General features: G+C 44.1%; 1 protein-coding gene across 1 annotated transcript in view; it reads right to left on the bottom strand.

The window, feature by feature from the left end:
• The window catches only part of SETD6 (SET domain containing 6, protein lysine methyltransferase), a 65896-nt gene that overhangs the window by 10873 nt on the left and 34909 nt on the right, over positions 1 to 20114 (bottom strand). The window contains exons 7-8 of the mRNA XM_033941970.1: positions 12688 to 12868; positions 1536 to 1678 (exon numbers count right to left, since the gene is read on the bottom strand). Of these exons, the coding sequence (XP_033797861.1) occupies positions 1536 to 1678; positions 12688 to 12868 (324 nt within the window). The remainder of the gene's footprint in view (positions 1 to 1535; positions 1679 to 12687; positions 12869 to 20114) is intronic.

Here is a 20114-nt window from a genome sequence, read left to right on the forward strand (position 1 = left end):
CGGCTTATGCAGATGGGATCAGATGGTTTGCAGGGACCGAGCTCGCGGAGACGGGGCAGAAATGGTTTTTTAAAATTTCAGTCTTAGTAGCTTGCCGGTACACAAAATATTTTTTTTTATTTCTGCCAGTCTACGGATGTAAAAAGGTTGAAGAATACTGGCCTAGGCGATTGAGAAATCTTTTAATTAAATAAATATAGGGCCATCAGCTAATCTACAGCGGAGAAGAAAACCAATGTCTTAGAAGGAGATTTCAGATGAACTGCTCACTGGGCATGAGGAACAATAAAACCCCTCTAAATAAAATGTTATCGGCTGAGGACTAGCCAAGTTGTTCATTAGCAGTGCTGTGCACTACCAGGCAGAAATCCCGAGTTAAATTCCAGGATGAAATCCTTTATTTCCTTGGCAGGCCACGGATTAGGATGACAGTCGGTGGGGGAGGGGTGTGTGAAGGGAGAACAAAAGAAAAGAGAGTCCAAGGAGGAGTTTTTAGTAAAATATGTGGTATAAACTAGGGAAGTCAGAGTTCAAATCTGTTTCTCCTTTTTAAACTTGCTCAAGGTCAAAGAATGTATTTCATCTTCCACTGCCTAAGAAACAAGTTAAATCAGTTTGGGCAGGGAAATAACTCATATACATGAATATTCAATTTGCCTTGCACTTGAATTTGAAGAACAATCAATCTAAAATCCAAATTGCATAATGATACCCAGCAACACAGGCAAAGCATGGGCAACATGAAACTGGGAGGGAGGATTATTTGGTAGTTGTGAATGAAGGCTAATGACACATGGATCCCAGTTCTTGCTAAGAATGAACTGGGAAACTACTAGATCCCCAAAATTAATGTTTTTAGTAACTGGCTATTGATCCTTGCCCAGCTGTGCTATATACTGCAATTATCAATCAAATTCTTGCCCCTTGCCCACCCAAGTCTGCTTTTTTGAGGATATTGACAACAGATATCCAAAAATTATATTTGTACATAGTGAGTGTAAGAACCACATTTATGAATGCTAATATTATTACTGCTCATCACTTTTCAAGGGCTACAAGATGTACACTTTTCATAGTAAGTATGGACAGGCTTAAAAAAAAAAGTTTAGACAAAAACTTGGAGACCACCATTCCTTATTTCTAGGAATAAAAAAAGGGGGTGGGATTACCTCCATCAGAATCCACCAGGTATATCCAAGTGACCTGGAATGGCCTCTGTTAGGGAAAGGCTGCTGTGCTTGATAGGCTATTAGTATATCTAGGCATGGCACTTATGTTCTTGTTTCATGCACATTCATTGTGAAGACCCCAAAAACTAGACTGGCTATTCACTGTGCCAGAAACTAGCATAATGTGAAGTCACAGCCTAAAGCCCCAGCTTGCTACAATGAGATATGATGGCTTCTGTGTAGTTATTGGTTAGTACACTCAAGGTACTAGCTAGCTGTCCAAGGTATGCTTCTTTAGATGGAAAAAGAGAAAAGACTACAAAGCTCAGAAAGTGTTCTCTGCCTAGATATGTTTAGGCCTCTGACCTTCAACGTGGCTACCAGTTCTTCCACTGTCAAAACCCCTTGCAAACCAATCACAAAGGCTCCTTCTTCATTCACCAGCTCCAACTGGCAGAGGAAATCCCATTTCTCAACCACCAATTGATGCTCTTGCTCTGTCTTTGCTCCTGGGAATATTTTGTGGTTGAGGAGAGGAAGGTAGAAAAAGATAACAAGAAAAGGATATAAATATACAAATAACATAATTAACTAATTTAAGATCTAGAGTTTTGAACTGATGGATTGCTTTTAGCTTAAGTTTCCTTTTAACGTGTTATTAAATGTTGGCTACTCGAGTATACATTTATGAAATCTCTGAGCTGGTAGCCTTCTTGAAAGTTGTGGAAGAGCTAGGTGCTACAATGCCACTTGCTCTAGCCCAGGGGTAGGCAATTCTGGTCCTCAAGAGCCAGAGCCAGGTCAGGTTTTCAGGATATCCACAATGAATATATATGAGATGGATTTGCATGCACTGCCTCCTTGAGATGCAAATCTATCCCACGCATATTTATTGTGGCTATCCTGAAAACCTGACCTGGCTCCGGCTCTGGAGGACTGGAATTGCCTACCCCTGCCTAACGCTGAAACCCTCAGATGGTTTGATTTTTTTGATTTCCTGGATTTTGTTCTCCACCCCTCTCCCAGGCTAATGTTGGTCAACTGGATGATTTCTGCCTGGTTTTGTTTTCTTTTTAATTATAGACATTCAATGTGCTTCCTATGCATGGAGTTTTTCTTGTTTATGTAAATAAAATATTTAATATGATATTTCCAGCTTCTATTCTCGGAAATTCCCCCTTGGCTCTAGAGAGCATCACAGCAGAAACAAGTGACAAGACCAATAAAGGTTTTATTTATTTAAATCATTTATAGCTCCCTAATCTTACAATTCTCAGTAGATTACAATCAAACATCTGAATTATGAGCATATGAATGCCTTAAAGGTTGTGATACCTTATATTGAACCAGCATAAGAATGATCCAATGATAATAAAGTATACTTGAGATTTTCAGACCAGATAGGTCTTTTTTCAGGTGTGGTCAGGAAGGAAGAGGTTATGTGGCCTTAAAAATTCAGACAATGCTATCCTTGAAGAATTCTCATGATGATCTGTGGAGCTCAAGGCAAGTGAAGCAGCAGAGATCAAACCAATTAACAGTCCCAATAGGGTTTATTTTGTAGCATAAAGTCACAAAAGAAACATCTTAATAGATGCACTATATAAAGAAATTACCCTGACTTTCAAATTTCTGATCTGAGGAAGAAAGGGTTACCTTCGAAAGCTAATCATAAATTATATTAAGTTAGTCCAATAAGGACTTCTGGTGACGTCACTGTTTGCAATGGCAGCTTGACTGTGAGTCTCTCCTTCACTCCAGCTTCATTAGCTAAAATTAGCGGCATCAGAGAGTGAGAGCGGCTGTTCCGAGTGGCCAGATTGAGCGAGTGAGTCATCGCAGTATGGTGGGGGAAAAAACAAGAGTGGTCCTGCAAGCCTTCGCTTACAATCCTGATCCTGCTCTGCGTGGCGATAGTAATGGCGGACCTCCCTGAATCGTCGGAAACGGCGGAAGGCTCAGCAGGGTCTGTTTTACAAGAGAGTGGAGCCGAAGCGTCCCTTGCTAGCCGTGCAGATTTGCAGCGATGCAGACCTACCTCACTACTTTGAAATCTGAACTTCGAGCGGATATTGGCGGCCTACATGATAAAATTGATAAGATGGGGCAGAGATTGAATGATCAAGATATAGGGGACTTGCAGGCGCGATGCCAGAATTTGGAAGTCAAGTGTTAGGATCTCTTATTCAAAATTGAAGACGGGAAGAATTGCTCAAGGAGGAGTAATCTTCAAGCCCAAGGAGTACCCGATAAGGATCAGGAGCAAGATGCTGAGGCCTTGATGCAGCAGATCTGCCAGCAATTCCTTTGGTCTGTATGTCATTGAATGTCCGGGGCCCCATAAGAGGCAACTCTATTTTCAAGAGGCGGGGAGATTAAATATGGCTATAGGCTTTGTGCAGGAGACTCATTTATTGTCTGCTCATGAAAAAGTTTTTTCTCATGCTCGCTACAGAGATATTTTCTTTGCATCTAATAAGATAAAGTCTAAGACTAATGGGATAGCTATTGTATTTGCTAGCACACTCTCTGTTCAAGTGCAAGCTGTAGTGCAGGACAAAGGGCAATTTTTGTTACTAATGGCTTATTTGGGTGAGCAACTGTATACTTTTTTGAATGTCTATGCCCCAAATTCAGACCAAGGTCTTTTCTATCAAAAGATGGGGGCTCTTTTGACATGCTGAAGGGCATCTGGTTATTGGGGGAGATTTTAATCTCACCCTGAATGTAGCTTTGGACAATTCCATTCTGGAGGTGGAATATGGTAAATCAGAGAGGCGTCAGTTGCGCTTCTTCTTGGAGGCCTGGGATCTTATTAATGTGTGGAGACACTAACACCCGGGAGAGAGAGTTTATACTTATTACTCTGAGGTGCATTCCTCTTATTCCCAGATTGATCTATGGTTGGTGGGTAAAGATTTAATTTCTGAAATTTGCTCCTCTAATATTGAAACCCGGGAGTGGTCCGACCATGAGCCCATTTGCTTTAGTCTGGCTATGCAGCCTCCACTGAAGGGCCAGAGATATTGGCGCCTGGATGATGGTCTCCTCCTTGATCCAACTAATGTGCAACAATTGGGAAAAGACTTGGGGGATTATCTTCAATTTAATGATCTTCCTGACACTTCATCTGAGACCCTGTGGGAGTGCTTAAAAGTAGTAATGAGGGGTAAACTTATAGGGTCAGGGGCTCATGTGTGAACGCAGAGGCGGAAGGTGGGGGATCTTAGGGACCAAATCTATGCCCTAGAGTGGGAGCGTAAGGGTCGCAGACTTCCCCAAGACAAAGAATCTAGACTGAAACAGTTTAAGCTGGATTTGCAAGGGCTTGAATTGGAGTCTATTAGCATTAAATTGCAATCCCTTTAACAAGAATACTTTGAGTCAGCTAATAGAGTAGGTAGATTGCTGGCCCATAAATTGAAAAAGCTTCGGAACGTGATAACTCGAGTTAAGAGGGCTGCTGGGAAAAATTGCACTACATCTGAGCAAATCCAGCGGGTGTTTACACAATTTTATCAGACCCTGTATCAACCTGAGCATAGGCCTTCTGTCCTGGATATTCAGGCTTTTTTGGAGCAGATTTGTTTGCTCCACTTTACACCGGGGGAAGCAGATGAACGATCACTGCCCATCTCAGCAGATGAAATGACATGGGCTATTAAAGATACGGTGGTGGGTAAGGCACCAGGTTTGGACGGCTTTACTACAAAAAATTTTAAGATCCTCCATAAAGCTTTGACACCACCGCTCCTATGGTTTTTGAATGGGATAATGGCGGAGGAGGCTTTACTACATTCTTGGCACCTGGTAGGTATCACTTTAATTTTGAAGCCTGGCAAAGACCCGTCTCCTGTGTCTCCTAACAGCCCATATCCCTCCTTAATATTGACTATAAACGCTTTAGTGGTGGATAATCAGTCGGGCTTTGTTAGAGGCCGTCAAACGTTTGACCATATTCAACGCGTGTGCCATCTTATTTGGGAGGCTAATAGGGGGAGGGATTCTACTTTTATATTGTGAATTGATACCAAGAAGGCATTTGATAGGGTCTATTGGCCCTATCTGTTTCAGGTTTTGGATAAAATAGGTATAACGGGGACTTTTCTTCATTGGCTTCGGGCGTTATATGCGGCACCCCTGGCTGCACTTAATTTTAATGGAGGTTATATGGCTAGTTTTGCCTTGGGTAGGGGTACTCTGCAGGGTTGTGCGCTTTCGCCTGTGTTGTTTGCACTGGCAATGGAGCCTTTGGCACAACTGGTCCAGCAATTGCAGCTAGTAAACGGTATTTTTTTTGGGGGGGGGTCTGGAAACCAAGCTTCTCTTCTTTGTGGATGACATTCTTTTTACCTTAAAGAACCCGGCCTTGTCGTTGCCAGCGGTAGTAGGGATTTTGGATAGCTTTGGTCGGGTGTCAGGTTTTAAAATTAATATGTCTAAATCGTAAATTCTTGATCTTACTCTGACTGGGGCAGACTGACAGTTGATCTCTGCTACTTATAGATTTCAATGGGCACCGGGGGTTCTATGCTATTTGAGAATTAATCTCACCACAAACTTACATTCGTTGTATGCTGCTAATTATCCAGCTGCCCTTGGCTCTATTTGGAGGGATTTGGAGAAATGCCAACATCTTAATATTTCGTGGCTTAGTAGAGTACATGCAGTGAAGATGATGGTGCTCCTGCGATTTCTCTATTATTTTTCTGCTTTGCCTATATCTGTGCCGCAGAATTTCTTTCCTCGGTTGGAACAGAGGATGTATGCGTATATTTGGAAAAATAAGACTCCAAGGGTGGCTCATGTGATGCTCTATCAATCTAGCCACTTGGGGGGGTATGGCGGTCCCCCATTTTCGCTATTATGGGGTGCACACTAGATGCTTTGGTGGGCAGATTTACTTCTTGGGGATGGCCATTACTTATGCCCCCCACTTTACTCCAGGGGAGATTGACCCAGCTTTTCGATCTTGGGTAGGAAGGGGCTTTGAACCTTGGGACAATTGCTTGAGGATGGGCAGCTGGTCCCCTTCCCCGTTTTGATGGAGGAATATGGTCTGCTGCCCAGGGATCTTTTCCATTACAGACAAATTGAAAGTTTTCTTAGACGTAGGGCTCTTCCTGATCTGACCTCTTCTGAGCAATTGTCCTTGGGGAAGGCTGTGACGGGGGGTAGTGGTAAGGGAAGTATTACCAAGCTTTATCATGCACAATTAGCGCACCTTCCTCCTCCTCTGAAATATAGGCAGCATTGGGAGAGGATTTTGGGCAAGAGTTATTCTGCAAAGGAATGGGGGGAATATTTATCGCTCTTTAAGGTTTCTATTGCAAGCAATATGGTAGAAAATGGCTATAAGATGTTTTATTGTTGGTATATACACCAGTGCACCTTCAGGCGATTTATGGTAGTAGCTCAGTTGAGTACTGGAGGTGAGGGGGGGGTCACCTTCGAGAATATATGGTGGATTTGTTCTCGGGCTCAATCATATTGGGATACTGTGTTGCATTTTATTGGGGATGTGTTGGGCCAGGATATCTTTAAATCTATGAAGTGTTGTTTACTGAATGTTGGCCCGACTACTTTGCCTGGTCGTCAACGGAAATGGGTCCATCTGGTTCAAATGTCTGGCCGGCTGTTGGCCTCAGCTTGGAAGCAGCTGACTCTTCCTTTGGCTCAAATACTTTTAACAAATGTCTAAACTGACTGCTGAGGCGCAATCACTTACAGAATTATTGCAAGATATGGTCTGCATTTGAAACTTGGCTTCAAGCACAGACTGATTCTGGACTCTTACCTTCTTGAGTGGACTTATTTGGGTGGTTTATGGCTTAATCAGATACACACATCCTCTTCCTGGGGGGTGAGGGTTAAAGGGTGGGATTGGTGGGGGGGTGTAGTTTTGTTCAATTTTCTATAAGTATATACCAAAGAATATGGGTGCATTAGTGTATGCTTTCTATACCCCACTGTTGTGTTTGCGGTTTTCTTGTCATGTTTTTTCTGATTTTGTACTGCTTTTATATGGCTTAATAAAGATTTAAAACAAAAAAAAAAAAAGGCTTTTTTTCCTTTATGTTTTTGTTTTATTTCTACATATTACCTTGAAGAGTGGACTAACACGGCCACCACACCATTTCAGTCAAATTTTTTTAAAAAAAGAAGGTGCGTTTATCATTACAATGCACATTAGAGAATGACACGGTGGCGGTTTACCCGCGGCTACCGCGTTTAGCCGTGGGTAACCCGCCAAAAACGGGGAATGAAAATTAGCAGCCTCTGCGGGGACGGGGACAAGGCCATCACCGCCCCGTGGAGCGGTGAATGGTCCTGTCACCACAATGAGGCATAAAGGATTGTGCGATCCCTGCAGCCCCCACCCGCACGCCGGCTCGATCGTTTAACCAGCTTCCTCTCTCCACCTCACCTTAGTTTGCCGGCTTTCTTTTTCGGCGACCGGAACTCTTTCAAAAGAGCCGCGCATGCGCGGCTGCTCAGTATTCAATTTTCTGCTCTGACCCAACCGGAAACAGGAAGTTGCAGCAGAGCGGAAGATTGAACTTTGAGCAGCCGCGCATGCGCGGCTCTTTGAAAGCGTGCCGGTCGCCGAAAAAGAAAGCTGGCAAACTAAGGAGAGCTGGAGAGAGGAAGCTGGTTAAACGATCGAGCCGGCGTGCGGGTGGGGGCTGCGGGGACCGCGTGTTCCGGCTCACACAAGGAAGGAGGGGGTGAAAGGGAAAAAGTTTCTCTTCCTTGGAAATAGATTCTGAAGTGACCTCATCAAAGAAGACCAGCACCAAATGTACAAGAAATCCCTTAAACAATGTCAAAAGAGCCCAAAATAGAAAACTGCTACTGCCTTGAGACTCCATTATTGAAGGAATCAACTGAAATCACAGAAGAGACAGGAAAAGGTTAAATGCCTCATGGAATCCTCAGGTACAAAACACAAACCAAATTGTGAATGAAATCAGAGCAGACAGTTAGAATTATAAAATTGATGTCATTATCCATCTGGAAAAAAAGGCGTACTAGAAATAATGCCTCAGCAATACAATTTTCAGAAGTTCTATTTGCTCGTGGTAAGAGAGAAGAGAGACTGCTAGTGATGGTGGGGGACTGATAGAAGATATGAAAGAAGGGTGGTAGAAAGGAACAGATGGTAAAGGAGGGAGGGAAGGGTGGTGGTGGAAAGGAATAGAACAGACATTGAAAGAGGGTAGAGAGGAACAGACCCTGAAGGGAAATGTGGAAGGCAGAGTGGGGAGAAGACGCAGGAAGGGAAGAAGACAGATGCCACACTATGGGGGAGCGGAGGGAAGAAGATGGGTGCTAGACCAATTGTGGGAGGGGGTGAAGGGAGAGGCACAGTAACAGCAAATGGAAGACGCAGAGAGAAGACACACAGTGGATGGAAGGAATTGAATGAGAAGATGTGGAAAGCAGAAACCAGACAACAAAGGTAGGAAAAAAAATTATATTTATTTATTTATTTTTTGCTTCAGGATAAAGTAGTATATTAGTTGTGTTGATAAAAATTTATAAACAAAGCCCTGCCAGCTGAACATCTCTTTCTCTAGTTCAGCAGCAGGTACTTTGATTTATAAGAAAGGAATAAGCTAAATATTGCAGTACTAAGGCTTATATGGATGCTGTGGGGACGGTGACGGGGCGGTGAATGGGATGGCAGTGGCGGTGACGGGGCGGTGAAGGGAATGGTGGTGACGGGGCGGTGCAGAGGATGGTGGGCCGGGGACGGTGCAGTAACGGGGACAGATTTTTTCCCCGTGTCATTCTCTAATGCACATATCTCTGCTGTTGGTCAGAAGCACCAATTTAGCCAGTCCTACTTTCTAAGCCACAAACCAAGTTTCCTAAGGATTAACAAGAGCGCCTTTACCTAGAAGTAAGTACTGGCCTTTACTAGCTTAAATAAGAAAATGGTAAATCTTGGTCTGGATTAACATTTGAAACATGAGTAGCAGATATAGCTACACAGTTAAATAGCCCATTCAAAGGTATCACAACCCGCAGCCTAAGCTGCTAAAACTCTGCACTATAACAAGTGCTGCTGTTATTAAAAGAAAAATTCTTCATACAAGTAGAACAATCACTATAATGACACAAAAAAAAGTTGCAATTAATATGGCCAGGAAAGGAGACATTTTCTCTCAAGACGAGCAGGTTCATCATAGTTCAGAAATGGGTCATGCAACTGCATATAATTCCATAAGAGCAGAATAAAATTCCAGTGCTTTCTATGAAAGAATGAATGTGTTATCTGTGCATTAACAGAATGTCTCATGCTATGGTGGTCTTGCAGCATTTCTAAGGCACTGTTCTTTAACTGCCAGTCCGTGGACCGGTGCCAGTCTGCAGGAAATTTCTGCCGGTCTGCGCAGGGCCGGTGAAATTGATTAGCTTCAATTTCCTGCTGGTCTGTGCAGAGCCAGCAAGATTGATGAGATATTTCCAGCTGGTCTGCGCTGGTCCAGAGAGATTATGGGGAGCCTCCAACAGTGGCTTTCTCCCCTCCCAGCAGCTGTCGATACTTACCAGCTCAGCGATTCACAAAGGCAGCCTTGGGGCTTTTGCTGAGTCGCAGCCGTCTCTGATGATGCAACTTCCTCTTTCCTCAGAGGCAGTGCAACCCAACAAAGGACCCGAGGCTGCCTTCCTGAATCACTACGCTGTCAAGTAAGGAGAGCTACTGGGAGGGGAGAAAGCCACTGTTGGAGGCTGGGAAGCTGCAGGGCAAGGGAAAATAAAGGGATAGCTGCTACTGGACCTGGAGAGAGAAAATGAGAGATGCTGCTGGGAGGGGAGGAGGGAAAGGAGTCTGGTAAGCTTCTGGACAAGGGAAAAAAAGGGACAGCTGCTACTGGACCTGGAGAGGGAGAAGGAGAGATGCTGCTGGGAGGGGAGGAAGGGAAGAGAGTTATTGTTGGACAGGAGGAGGAGGGAAGGGAGAAGGAAAAAAGAAGGAAACAGATGGCAGGGAGATTAGAGGAGAGGAAGGGAAGAGACAGGCATGAGAAAGTAGAAAGATTGATGATGGGAAAGGGTCAGCAGAGAAATAAGCAGAGAGGGGCAACAATGCTAGATCTAGTGTAGCAGAGATAAAAATGAAGAGAGCAGTGAAGCTGGAATGAATCATGTAAAAAGGAGAGAGGGGGCAAAGGCTGGATGGAAACGAGAGAGGGGCATAGAAAGAAGACAGATACCATATGGAAGGGGGAGGGAGCAGACAGTAGATGGAAGGGGCTGGAAGGAAGAGAGTGAAAAGAAGATGAAAGCAGAAACCAGAGACGACAAAAGGTAGAAAAAAATAATTTTATTTCTATTTTGTGATTAGAATATATCAGATTTGAAATATATATCCTGCTAGACATAACTGGGGACTGGGAACGGACAGGACCAGATTGAGATCCCAGGCGGAACCGAAGGCCATACTGGAGGCTGAAGCAATTTGGCTACCCTCAAAAAGCGAATCACATCCCCCCAGGTCAAGGGCAGCCTGCCCAGGAACAGCAGCCGACTGCGATGAGGCCATGTTCACAGGAGCAGTGCCAGCAAAGGATAAGTCCGAGATGAAGCAGGAATGTGCAGGCTAAGGACTGCTGCTCTGAAACAAATCCCACAGATATTTAATCAAATCTGTGAAAGTCTCCAGACCCTGGGGCATAGAGTCACCCTTAGATGACTTCATTTTACGTTTCTTGGTATGTGGAAGGTCCATGCCGAGCTCCGAAAACTGAGAAGGACACTTGTTTAAGCAGGGGTGAGACTAAGCTTTGCGCTGCTGCCTACCCTAGTTGCGGCACGTGGTACAAGGATGCTCCTGAGGTTCTATCCTGGCAAAAAATTTAAATTAAGGGAGCCCAAGGACTCCAACCCAACATGTTTTGAGGCAAAATTTGCAGTTTTGAAAGTGCAGGGAGCTTTTGGAAAAAAAAAAAAAAAAAATCGCTAAAAATCCAAGATGACCACCATCAAAAAATTCACGCCAAAATCACAATATTTTTCAGATAAAGGAAAACCAGCGATTTTAGGATTTTTCAGATGGGGGAACACAGGGAGACATGCAGAAACCTCAAAAACTACCAACTTCAGACCCCTCCCCGATCCACCTTACAGGCTGTGACAGCCTTACTCACTGTAACCTGTGCTGCCGCCTACCTCAGCTCTTTTACAGTAGGTAGAATCACTGCCTCATGCTGGGAATGCCTTTTCAACACTTTTGGCTGTCAGTCAGACATGGTGTCTGACCGTACTTTCGCCCTTATGGGTCGACGGACATAGACAGGAAAGGGCAGAGGCAAAAAAAACGCAGCTGGCACTCTGCAGGACACACTGAGTCTCCTAGGTATGAACAGCCTGTGCTCAAACCTCAGTTCAGCAGTAGGTAGAAAAAAATACGGAGACGGCCTCAAGCACCTAAGAAACCAATGCAGACTGACTAAAAGGTATCCACTAGGTTCAGCCTGTCAGCTGCAGACCTAAGTCTCTGGGCTCTCAATGCACAGTTTTAGAATCACTCTGTGAGCACAAAGAAAGCCAAAAAAGGGATGAAAACACTGAATAAATTAAGAAAAAGGGGAGAGCAGAACAGAAACACTCCATCAGGCATGCCTGCAGAAAGAAAAAACTGTAGGTAGTGCTATAGCTCCCAGTGAAGTACAGGAGAGTCACACAAAAATCCAGAGTGGATTCCTTCTGCATATGGCATGCAGCCATTGGCCATTGACCCACTTGTCTTGAATATCTCACCTATTGCACTGGAATATGAATTATATGTGCCTTCTTTTATATTTGGGTTGGTATTTTTCTTTGTGATATATTTTGATTTCTATTGGAAACTGTTTAAAACTCTAAACATTAAATTTAAAACCTCACAAACAAATCACACACAAATCTACATACCTTATATATTAGTTTTATTCATCCTAGATTTAAGCCCCAACCCTAGAATATCTCTCAATTATGTAGCTCCTAGAAATCTTCCCACTAATCTGATTTTTCCCTCTCTTATTGGCTGGTTATGTTTTTGATATTGGTGCAGGGTTGGTATCAATTGTAAGCTTTTTCAATAGTTTTCATTAAACTACATAATGTCTCACCTGATACCTTCTGCCTTAAAATTCTCACTAAACTGGTGTCAACGTTGTAGAGCCTGCAACCATTAGCAGAGTGTCCAATGATCCAGACTGATATGAAATAGAACAGGAACTGACATAGAAAGACAAACTTCCTATTTCAAGTTCCTTCAGCTTCTCTATGAACTACTAGGTCATTCTGAAACCCTCTGGGGCTAATATATGAGCTACTAACTCAAGACGTTGTATGTCTCTGTTCTCTTTTCCTTCTGTGATTCTGGACTTCAGGGCTGTAGAAAGAGTATCTTTTGGCTCAGAGATTTTAAAACATATTTTGCTTAACCCGCAGCGGGTACTTTCTAATCTAGAAAATGAGGGAGGAATGTGTTGGGGGAGGCAGAGAAGAAACGTTAGAGACTCACCCTGCAAAGCTACCTTACGCATAGTCATCATCTGGATATCTGCAGTTTCATTGATGTTGCCAGGGTATGGCTCCACAAATCCATACATGTGTATCAACTGCCAATTTGCCATCTGCCCGTAGGTGTTAAATACCTCCTGCCCTTTTGCAATACACTGAGTTGTGACCATTCTCAAACACATCTATGAGAAAGAGAAACCAGTTCAGCTAGCATGTACTCCAGGACAGACTGCTTTCAACAGAGCAATGCCTGAGTACCTTAATAAATTCATGTAAACAGTTCTGAGCTCTCCTGGGAGAACGATATAGAAAATTGAATAAATAAATAAATTTTACTTGTTTCAGATAAAGACAATATGGAAAAATTATGTTCTTACCTGTTAATTTTCTTTCCTTTAGACGCAGCAGATGAATCCAGAGACCAATGGGATAGCACACATATACCAGCAGGAGGAGATAGAGAAACTGATTAACAGGTGGTCCTATTGGCTGGCACTCCTCCTGTATCTTCAGTATAGCTCCTTGCCCAAGCATCCGTAACCATCAATAATAACAAACTTCGAAAGTTGCAAAAGAAACAACCGACAGACAATATCCAGAAAGGATGGGGCTCTGGATTCATCTGCTGCATCTAAAGGAAAGAAAATTAACAGGTAAGAACATAATTTTTCTTTCCTTAGCAACAGCAACAGATGAATCCAGAGACCAATGGGATGTAGCAAAGCAATCCTCAATCTGGGTGGGAAGCAAATGCCGCCTCCGCAACAACCGAAGCACTAAACGCATCCATTGCATGCGCCCCCACATCCAACCGGTAATGCTGAGATAAAGCACTTTCAGAAGACCAAGTAGTTGCGAGACAAAACTCCTCCAAGGAAAAAACCTCTGGACCGAGTCCAAGAAGTAGCCATCACTCTGGCAAAATGGTCATGAAGTTCTTTCGTCAACCGCTTCCATGCCATCAAGCAAGCGTAAATAATGTCCTCCTGGACCCATTGAGCGATAGAGGCTTTGGACACCGCCATACATTTGAGGTGTCCCTTGAAGAATACAAAAAGGTGATCTAAACAATTAAAAGTCATTAGAAACCTAGTTCGCAGAGAACGCTACACACTTTCAAAAAATGCAGTGAATAAAAGCAAGTCTCCCCATTTCTCCTCCCAGGAAGAAGGAAGGAAAAGTGAGAGTGTCATAAAAGAAAGGATTTGGTGCCCAATATAATACAACTGGATAATTGAATAAATTGAATATTGTTCCAAAGGAAATGTAGCACAAACAGCAAACAAGGAACAATAATAGTTATTAATACAGTTTAAAAATGGCGTTTAGAATCCAAAAGTAGAGTAAAATAACTCAGCATAGGGAAAAACCCTTTTATAAACTTTCATAGAATCAGTCATTGCACCATCTTGTTAGAATAAATATTTTTAAATAACTTCATAGATTCATAAGTAATTCTTAAATCTCCATAATGTGAAAATAAAGTCCAAAGTCCAAAGTTTTGTGAAAAGCTAATATAAGTAAACAGATTTAGTTTCAATGTCTCTGCAGCGGTGACCCAGCGGGGTTCTGATGCGTTTCGCCGTCCTGGCTTCCTCAGAGAACCCGCTAATGCTGTGTGTGACAGACTTGTCAGTTGGGTACCTAATTCAAAAGGGAAAAGAAACTTCCTCGTGTTCTATGACATGAATGCTCTGCTGAGTACAGGGTGCTCAGCAGAGCATTCATGTCATAGAACACGAGGAAGTTTCTTTTCCCTTTTGAATTAGGTACCCAACTGACAAGTCTGTCACACACAGCATTAGCGGGTTCTCTGAGGAAGCCAGGACGGCGAAACGCATCAGAACCCCGCTGGGTCACCGCTGCAGAGACATTGAAACTAAATCTGTTTACTTATATTAGCTTTTCACAAAACTTTGGACTTTGGACTTTATTTTCACATTATGGAGATTTAAGAATTACTTATGAATCTATGAAGTTATTTAAAAATCATTTATTCAAAAATCATTTATTCTAACAAGATGGTGCAATGACTGATTCTATGAAAGTTTATAAAAGGGTTTTTCCCTATGCTGAGTTATTTTACTCTACTTTTGGATTCTAAACGCCATTTTTAAACTGTATTAATAACTATTATTGTTCCTTGTTTGCTGTTTGTGATAAAAGAAAGGATGACACCTCTTTAGAAAGAAATAGTGGTACCGTCCGAACTGACACCCCAGATTTTGTAAATCAGAAATAGGAATCCCTGCCGAACAAGGCCTGCAACTCAGAAAACCGCCGAGCTGAAGCCATGGCCACAAGAAACCCCGTGTTCAACGGCATAGCCCTTTAGAGTCTCAAAAGACAAGGATGAAATGAAGCCTTCGGTAAACTGCGAAGAAGTACCTTAAGACTGTACTCCGGACAGGGCTTTCTAAGAGGTGTACGAATATACCGAACTCCGTTTAGGAATTGAACTACATGAAGCTGAGAAGTAAGCGAAGAGCAATATATCTAGCTCTTGTAACAAGCTAAGAATGGCACTTGAAGCTGAAGGGAATTGAACGCTAAGCCCTTGGCAATACACTTGTGCCAAAAAAGAACTCTGGAAGGGTGCAAATGTTGAGAAGTACCCAAGAAAGGAAACACCTCCAAAAGGAAGCAGAAGCCACAGGTGAAGACATCTGTATCGCCTGGATAAGAGAAGAAACAACCTGCTTCGCATAACCCTTACAAGTCAGCCATGACTTTTCAAAAGCTAGGACGTAATACCAAAGTAGTATGAATATCCATGTTGATCGGACCCTAAGTGAGCAAATCCGGAGATACCAGGAAACTCAACAGTCTGGCTGTCGAAAGACTCATCAGATCCATATAGCAAGGATGGCGCAGCCAATCCAGAGATTCTACAAATACTGTGCCCTGAAAGCGAGCTTGAGATGGCAAATCCAAGCCATCATCAGCCAGGGGAAAACACTGAAAAAAGAGAAACCAGAGGCGAGAAAGAAGCCACGCTGCTACCCCCTCTGACTCCCACTCCCTGTGCCCGCCGAAGAAGCTAGGAAGCTTAGAATTTCGAGACGAGGCCATGAGGTCTAGTTCCAAGAGATCTCACTTCCATAAAAAGAGCTGGAACGCCTGAGCCAAAATTCTCAATATCCAGGATGTAGAAGATTTCACTATTACTAACATTTACACTTTCTAGAGCGTACACAGTGCTGTACACTGTAACATACAATAAATGGGCCATGCTCAGATTTCGCGGAAAGAAAGTCTATCCAAACTCTTTTCCTGATCCATAAAATGATCTGCCAACAGAAGAGGAAGATGAAGGTCCACCCATTGAAGTAGAACCACAACTTTACCCGCCAATTGAGTACATCACCTACTGCCCAGGCTGTAGAGAAATACCCCATCATAATACTGACTGAAAAGACCTTCAGTGTCATTCCGGAAGAATGGTCTGAAGCTCCAGAAAGGTAGCCTGACCATGCTCCAGAGTAGAAGAATGAACAAGTACTGAGTCACCTCTTAAGACTAGACTCCTGGAGCTGAGGATGGAAGGCACCGAGTCCCCCAACCCGACAGCCTGGGATGTTTGGTGACAATGAGCTAGTCCAGCAAAGACCGAGGCATGCCTTTGAAAAGAGAAATCTCACTGAGCCACCAAATCATACAAAGCGATGCTTAAGGAGCCTACCAAATAATTGGAACCCTGAGATACCGGGAACCACCGGAACAAAGGTGACTGCTGTAGCGTTATAATGGGAAAGCAAGCTGAAGTTCCCAGTGAAATCAGCAACATGGATCCTAGAACCTGTACAGAATCCCATACTCTTGGTCAAAAGATCGATTGCGATCAACCGGTAGATCGTGAAGGCAACACGAGTCGATCGCGTTGCCTTCGCGTTCTATTTGCTTCCCAAGAGCCAGACGGATCCAAAGCATCCTGTCGGTCCTTGCATGCCTGGCAGCTCCTCTCACTACCTGCACGGAATGGCACCAGTCTGTCAGTCAACCTCCCTCCCCTCCCCCCATCCTACTTTCTCTCAGGGATTCCCAGGCCAGCCCTGGAGCTTTCCCCTCTGCCACGGGAAGCCCCACCGGAAGAAGGAAGTTTCATCAAGTGGGGGGGACTGGGGGTCAGGAAGCGGCAGAGAGAGCGAGCTCCGGGGGGGGGGGGTCAATCGCGAGCGGCCTCGGAGACGGCAGTGCAAATGGTGAAAGCGGGAGGAAGGACGGATTCGGGGTGCGGAGGGGGGGGAGAGAACCAATCGAATGCTTGTTTGCACACTTGTACACGTTGATAACATCGGTCTGGCTTCAGCTTCATTGATATCCCCGGGGGGAACCGTCCTTGCAAATACATGCAGAAAACTCCCGTTCCGTGCAGCAGTTTGCGACAGGTAGTGTTTGTGATTCCTAGGGGGAGGTGGGGAGATGGTGGTTTGGAGGCATTGGTCCACAATGGTGGCGGCGGTTTGGAGGCCTGTTCCTCGATGGCGGCAGTGGCTTGGGAGCAGGCAGGGAGACAGAATGAAGGGGGAGCAGGGAGACAGAAAGAAAGTGGGCAAGGAGAGAGAAAGACAGACAGAAAGAAATAGGGGCAGGGTGACAAAGAAAGAAAGGGGGGACAGGAAGACAGAAAGAAAGGGGGCATGGAGAGAGAAAGACAGAAAGAAAGACTGAAAGAAAGAAAGGGGAGGACGGCAGGGAGAGAGGAAGAAAAAGTTGGTGGAGGGAATGAGGTCTGAAAGCATACAGCAGACTGAAAGAAGGGAAGAAATATTGGATGCACAGTCAGAAGACTAAAGTGCAACCAGAGATTCATGAAATCACCAGACTACAAAGGTAGGAAAAATGATTTTATTTTCAATTTAGTGATCAAAATGTTTCCATTTTGAGAATTTATATCTGCTGTCTATATTTTGCACTAGGGCCCCCTTTTACTAAACTGCAATAGTAGTTTTTAGCGCGAGGAGCCTATGAGCGGCAAGAGCAGCACGGGGCATTCAGCGCAGCTCCCTGCGCTAAAAAACGCTATAGCGATTTAGTAAAAAGGGAGGGGGTATATTTGTCTATTTTTGTATAGTTGTTACTGAGGTGACATTGCATAAAGTCATCTGCCTTGACCTTTTTGAAAAAAACCCGCAATATAAATGATAATTAACATTTTCTATGCATACAGTGTGCTTTGTGTTTTAAAAAAATTTTTTGTTGGTAGATCATTTTGACTTGGTAATTTTAAAAGTAGCTCGCAAGCCCAAAAAGTGTGGGCACCCCTGCTCTTGGTCATGGTGACCGAAGAAGAATGCAAACCTGAGACTGTGACCCATCGCTCTAGTCTCTGGGAAGAAACACATTTCTCTCCTATATGAATAAAAACATCTCCCCGATATACCTATAAATAGTACAGGAGAAAAGAGTTCTGTGCAAATTTGAAGATTCACGTCCAAAGAATTGAGGAAAAGAAACCACCCTTTTCGTGTCAGTCAAATAGCCCGAATGGAAGACGTCCGAATCAAGCAGTCAGTCAAGAAGAAAGTAGGTGCATCGCCTGGTAGTGCCAAAACGGTACCACTGCCCACATTTTCTAAAATGTTCGTGAAGCCCTGGGTAGGCGAAATGGCATGTGCCAAAACCGAAAGCGCTGTTCCAAGAGAGGCAAGCAAACCTAGTGCCGATTCAGAGTCCATAGTGAAAATGTAAATATTCTCCCAGTTTTTCTGCAGAAATGTGTAACCCTGAGAAACTAATTCAGCAGAATGGGATCCAGCCTGCCCAATGCCCCCGTCTTGGGCACAATGCAGTAAGTGGAACAACGTCCCTTAGTTCCTGAAGAACTACAAGAACTGCCCTGAGGACCAGTAACACTTAAAAGGGAAACACAAAACATAGAGATTGCAAGAACGAACCGGAAACCTGAGGAGGATGCAAAGTTGCAAGCATCCTGAAAAATGTTCACAGTCCCCTGACCTGACATTATAGCGTCTTCCTCCTCATGAGAAAGCCTGAAGAGTCATTGGAAGAAGTCAAGATCCCCTCAGAATGAAGTGCAGAATGGCAGGGAATGGCAGGATGAGAACTGTAGGATCTGTAAGAAGAAAGAAATTCTCCTAGGAAAAATCAAGTTTCGCAATGTAAAAAGGAGTATACTGGAACCATGAAAACAGTACTAACTCCATGCAACGTGAGCGAAATACGTATGTCTTTTAAAGTGAATACGTACTAGACGCAATCAAGATGCTGCATCTACCACCCCGTGGAAAACAACAGCATCCTAACAGGTATCAGACAAAGCTCATATCGCTAATGAGAGCTTCAGGGATGAGGCTAACAGCCACATAGCGCGTGCTCCTCTGCGGGTTTGATAGAATAGGCTCCTGGTTAGAAGGAGCTGTACAGCCCTTCCTGTCTGGTCGGGGGGTCCGTCTAGCATGTGCCATGAGAAAATGGCGACAGGAGAAACCAGCGTGATAAGCATGGAAATCTGAAGTCCAGGCCCCCTCATAAATAGAGAAAGAGAGTCCTGGCTGCAGGAAGATGCGAAGTGTCATTATGCCCATAGAGACAGCCCGAACTTGGAAATGGTTTGTACTACCTTTAGGCATATATATCCTATGCCTCTACTAGACACATGCAGCGCAGCACAGAGGCCCAAATAAGAAGGACAGTTACCAACAGACAAAGGCTCAATCTGCAGGGACCCCAAGAGAGACAATGTGAAATACAGGGCACTATCTTACTGCTGATCTCACTGTGCCGTGATTTGCCGTATGTCAACCCAGTCCGGAGATAAACCGAGACTGGGTGACCTAGCACAGGTCAGAGTCTCTCTGGTAATCCCCTTGAGTGCTAACCCCAGAGTCCGATTAAACTAGCAGCTTCCTTCAAGTGAATACAGCAGGAACACAGACATAGACATATAAATCTGCCCAAGCTTGTCTGAAAGCTGGTGAAACATGTACAGCTTGTCTGAACCAGAAAGGAGAGAAGCCGCAGCATACCCTGACCAAAGTCAGCTAGAAATAAACTACTGGAATACTGCAGCTCTCCCGCCATCGCCGGAGACCCAAGCGTGCGCCTGATTTTCGCCGACACGTGGCCGCTGCATCAACGCTCCTAGAAACATAGTCGGATTCAAGCCACGCAAAATTTACCCTGCCGCGGCCTGCATAGAAAGAAAATCAGACTCGGGGAATAACTAGAAGAACGGTGCGGTGCTTCCCACAGCGCCGTAAAAAACATGTCCCATCTCATGCGCGCTGCTATAAACCGGCACCTGCACAATCAGCTGCACATGGCCGCGACAAATACTGACGAAAGAGAGCCTCGGAATAAACAGGACTACTACTGCTGCACTGAAACCCAACGAGAATAAGTGCGAGCATGAAATCACACCGCTGCTGCCGCGCTGTAACCAACAAGGAAACCAAGTGCTTGCAT

The sequence above is a fragment of the Geotrypetes seraphini genome, chromosome 4, assembly GCF_902459505.1.
Source record: "Geotrypetes seraphini chromosome 4, aGeoSer1.1, whole genome shotgun sequence".
Taxonomy (NCBI): Eukaryota; Metazoa; Chordata; class Amphibia; order Gymnophiona; family Dermophiidae; genus Geotrypetes; species Geotrypetes seraphini.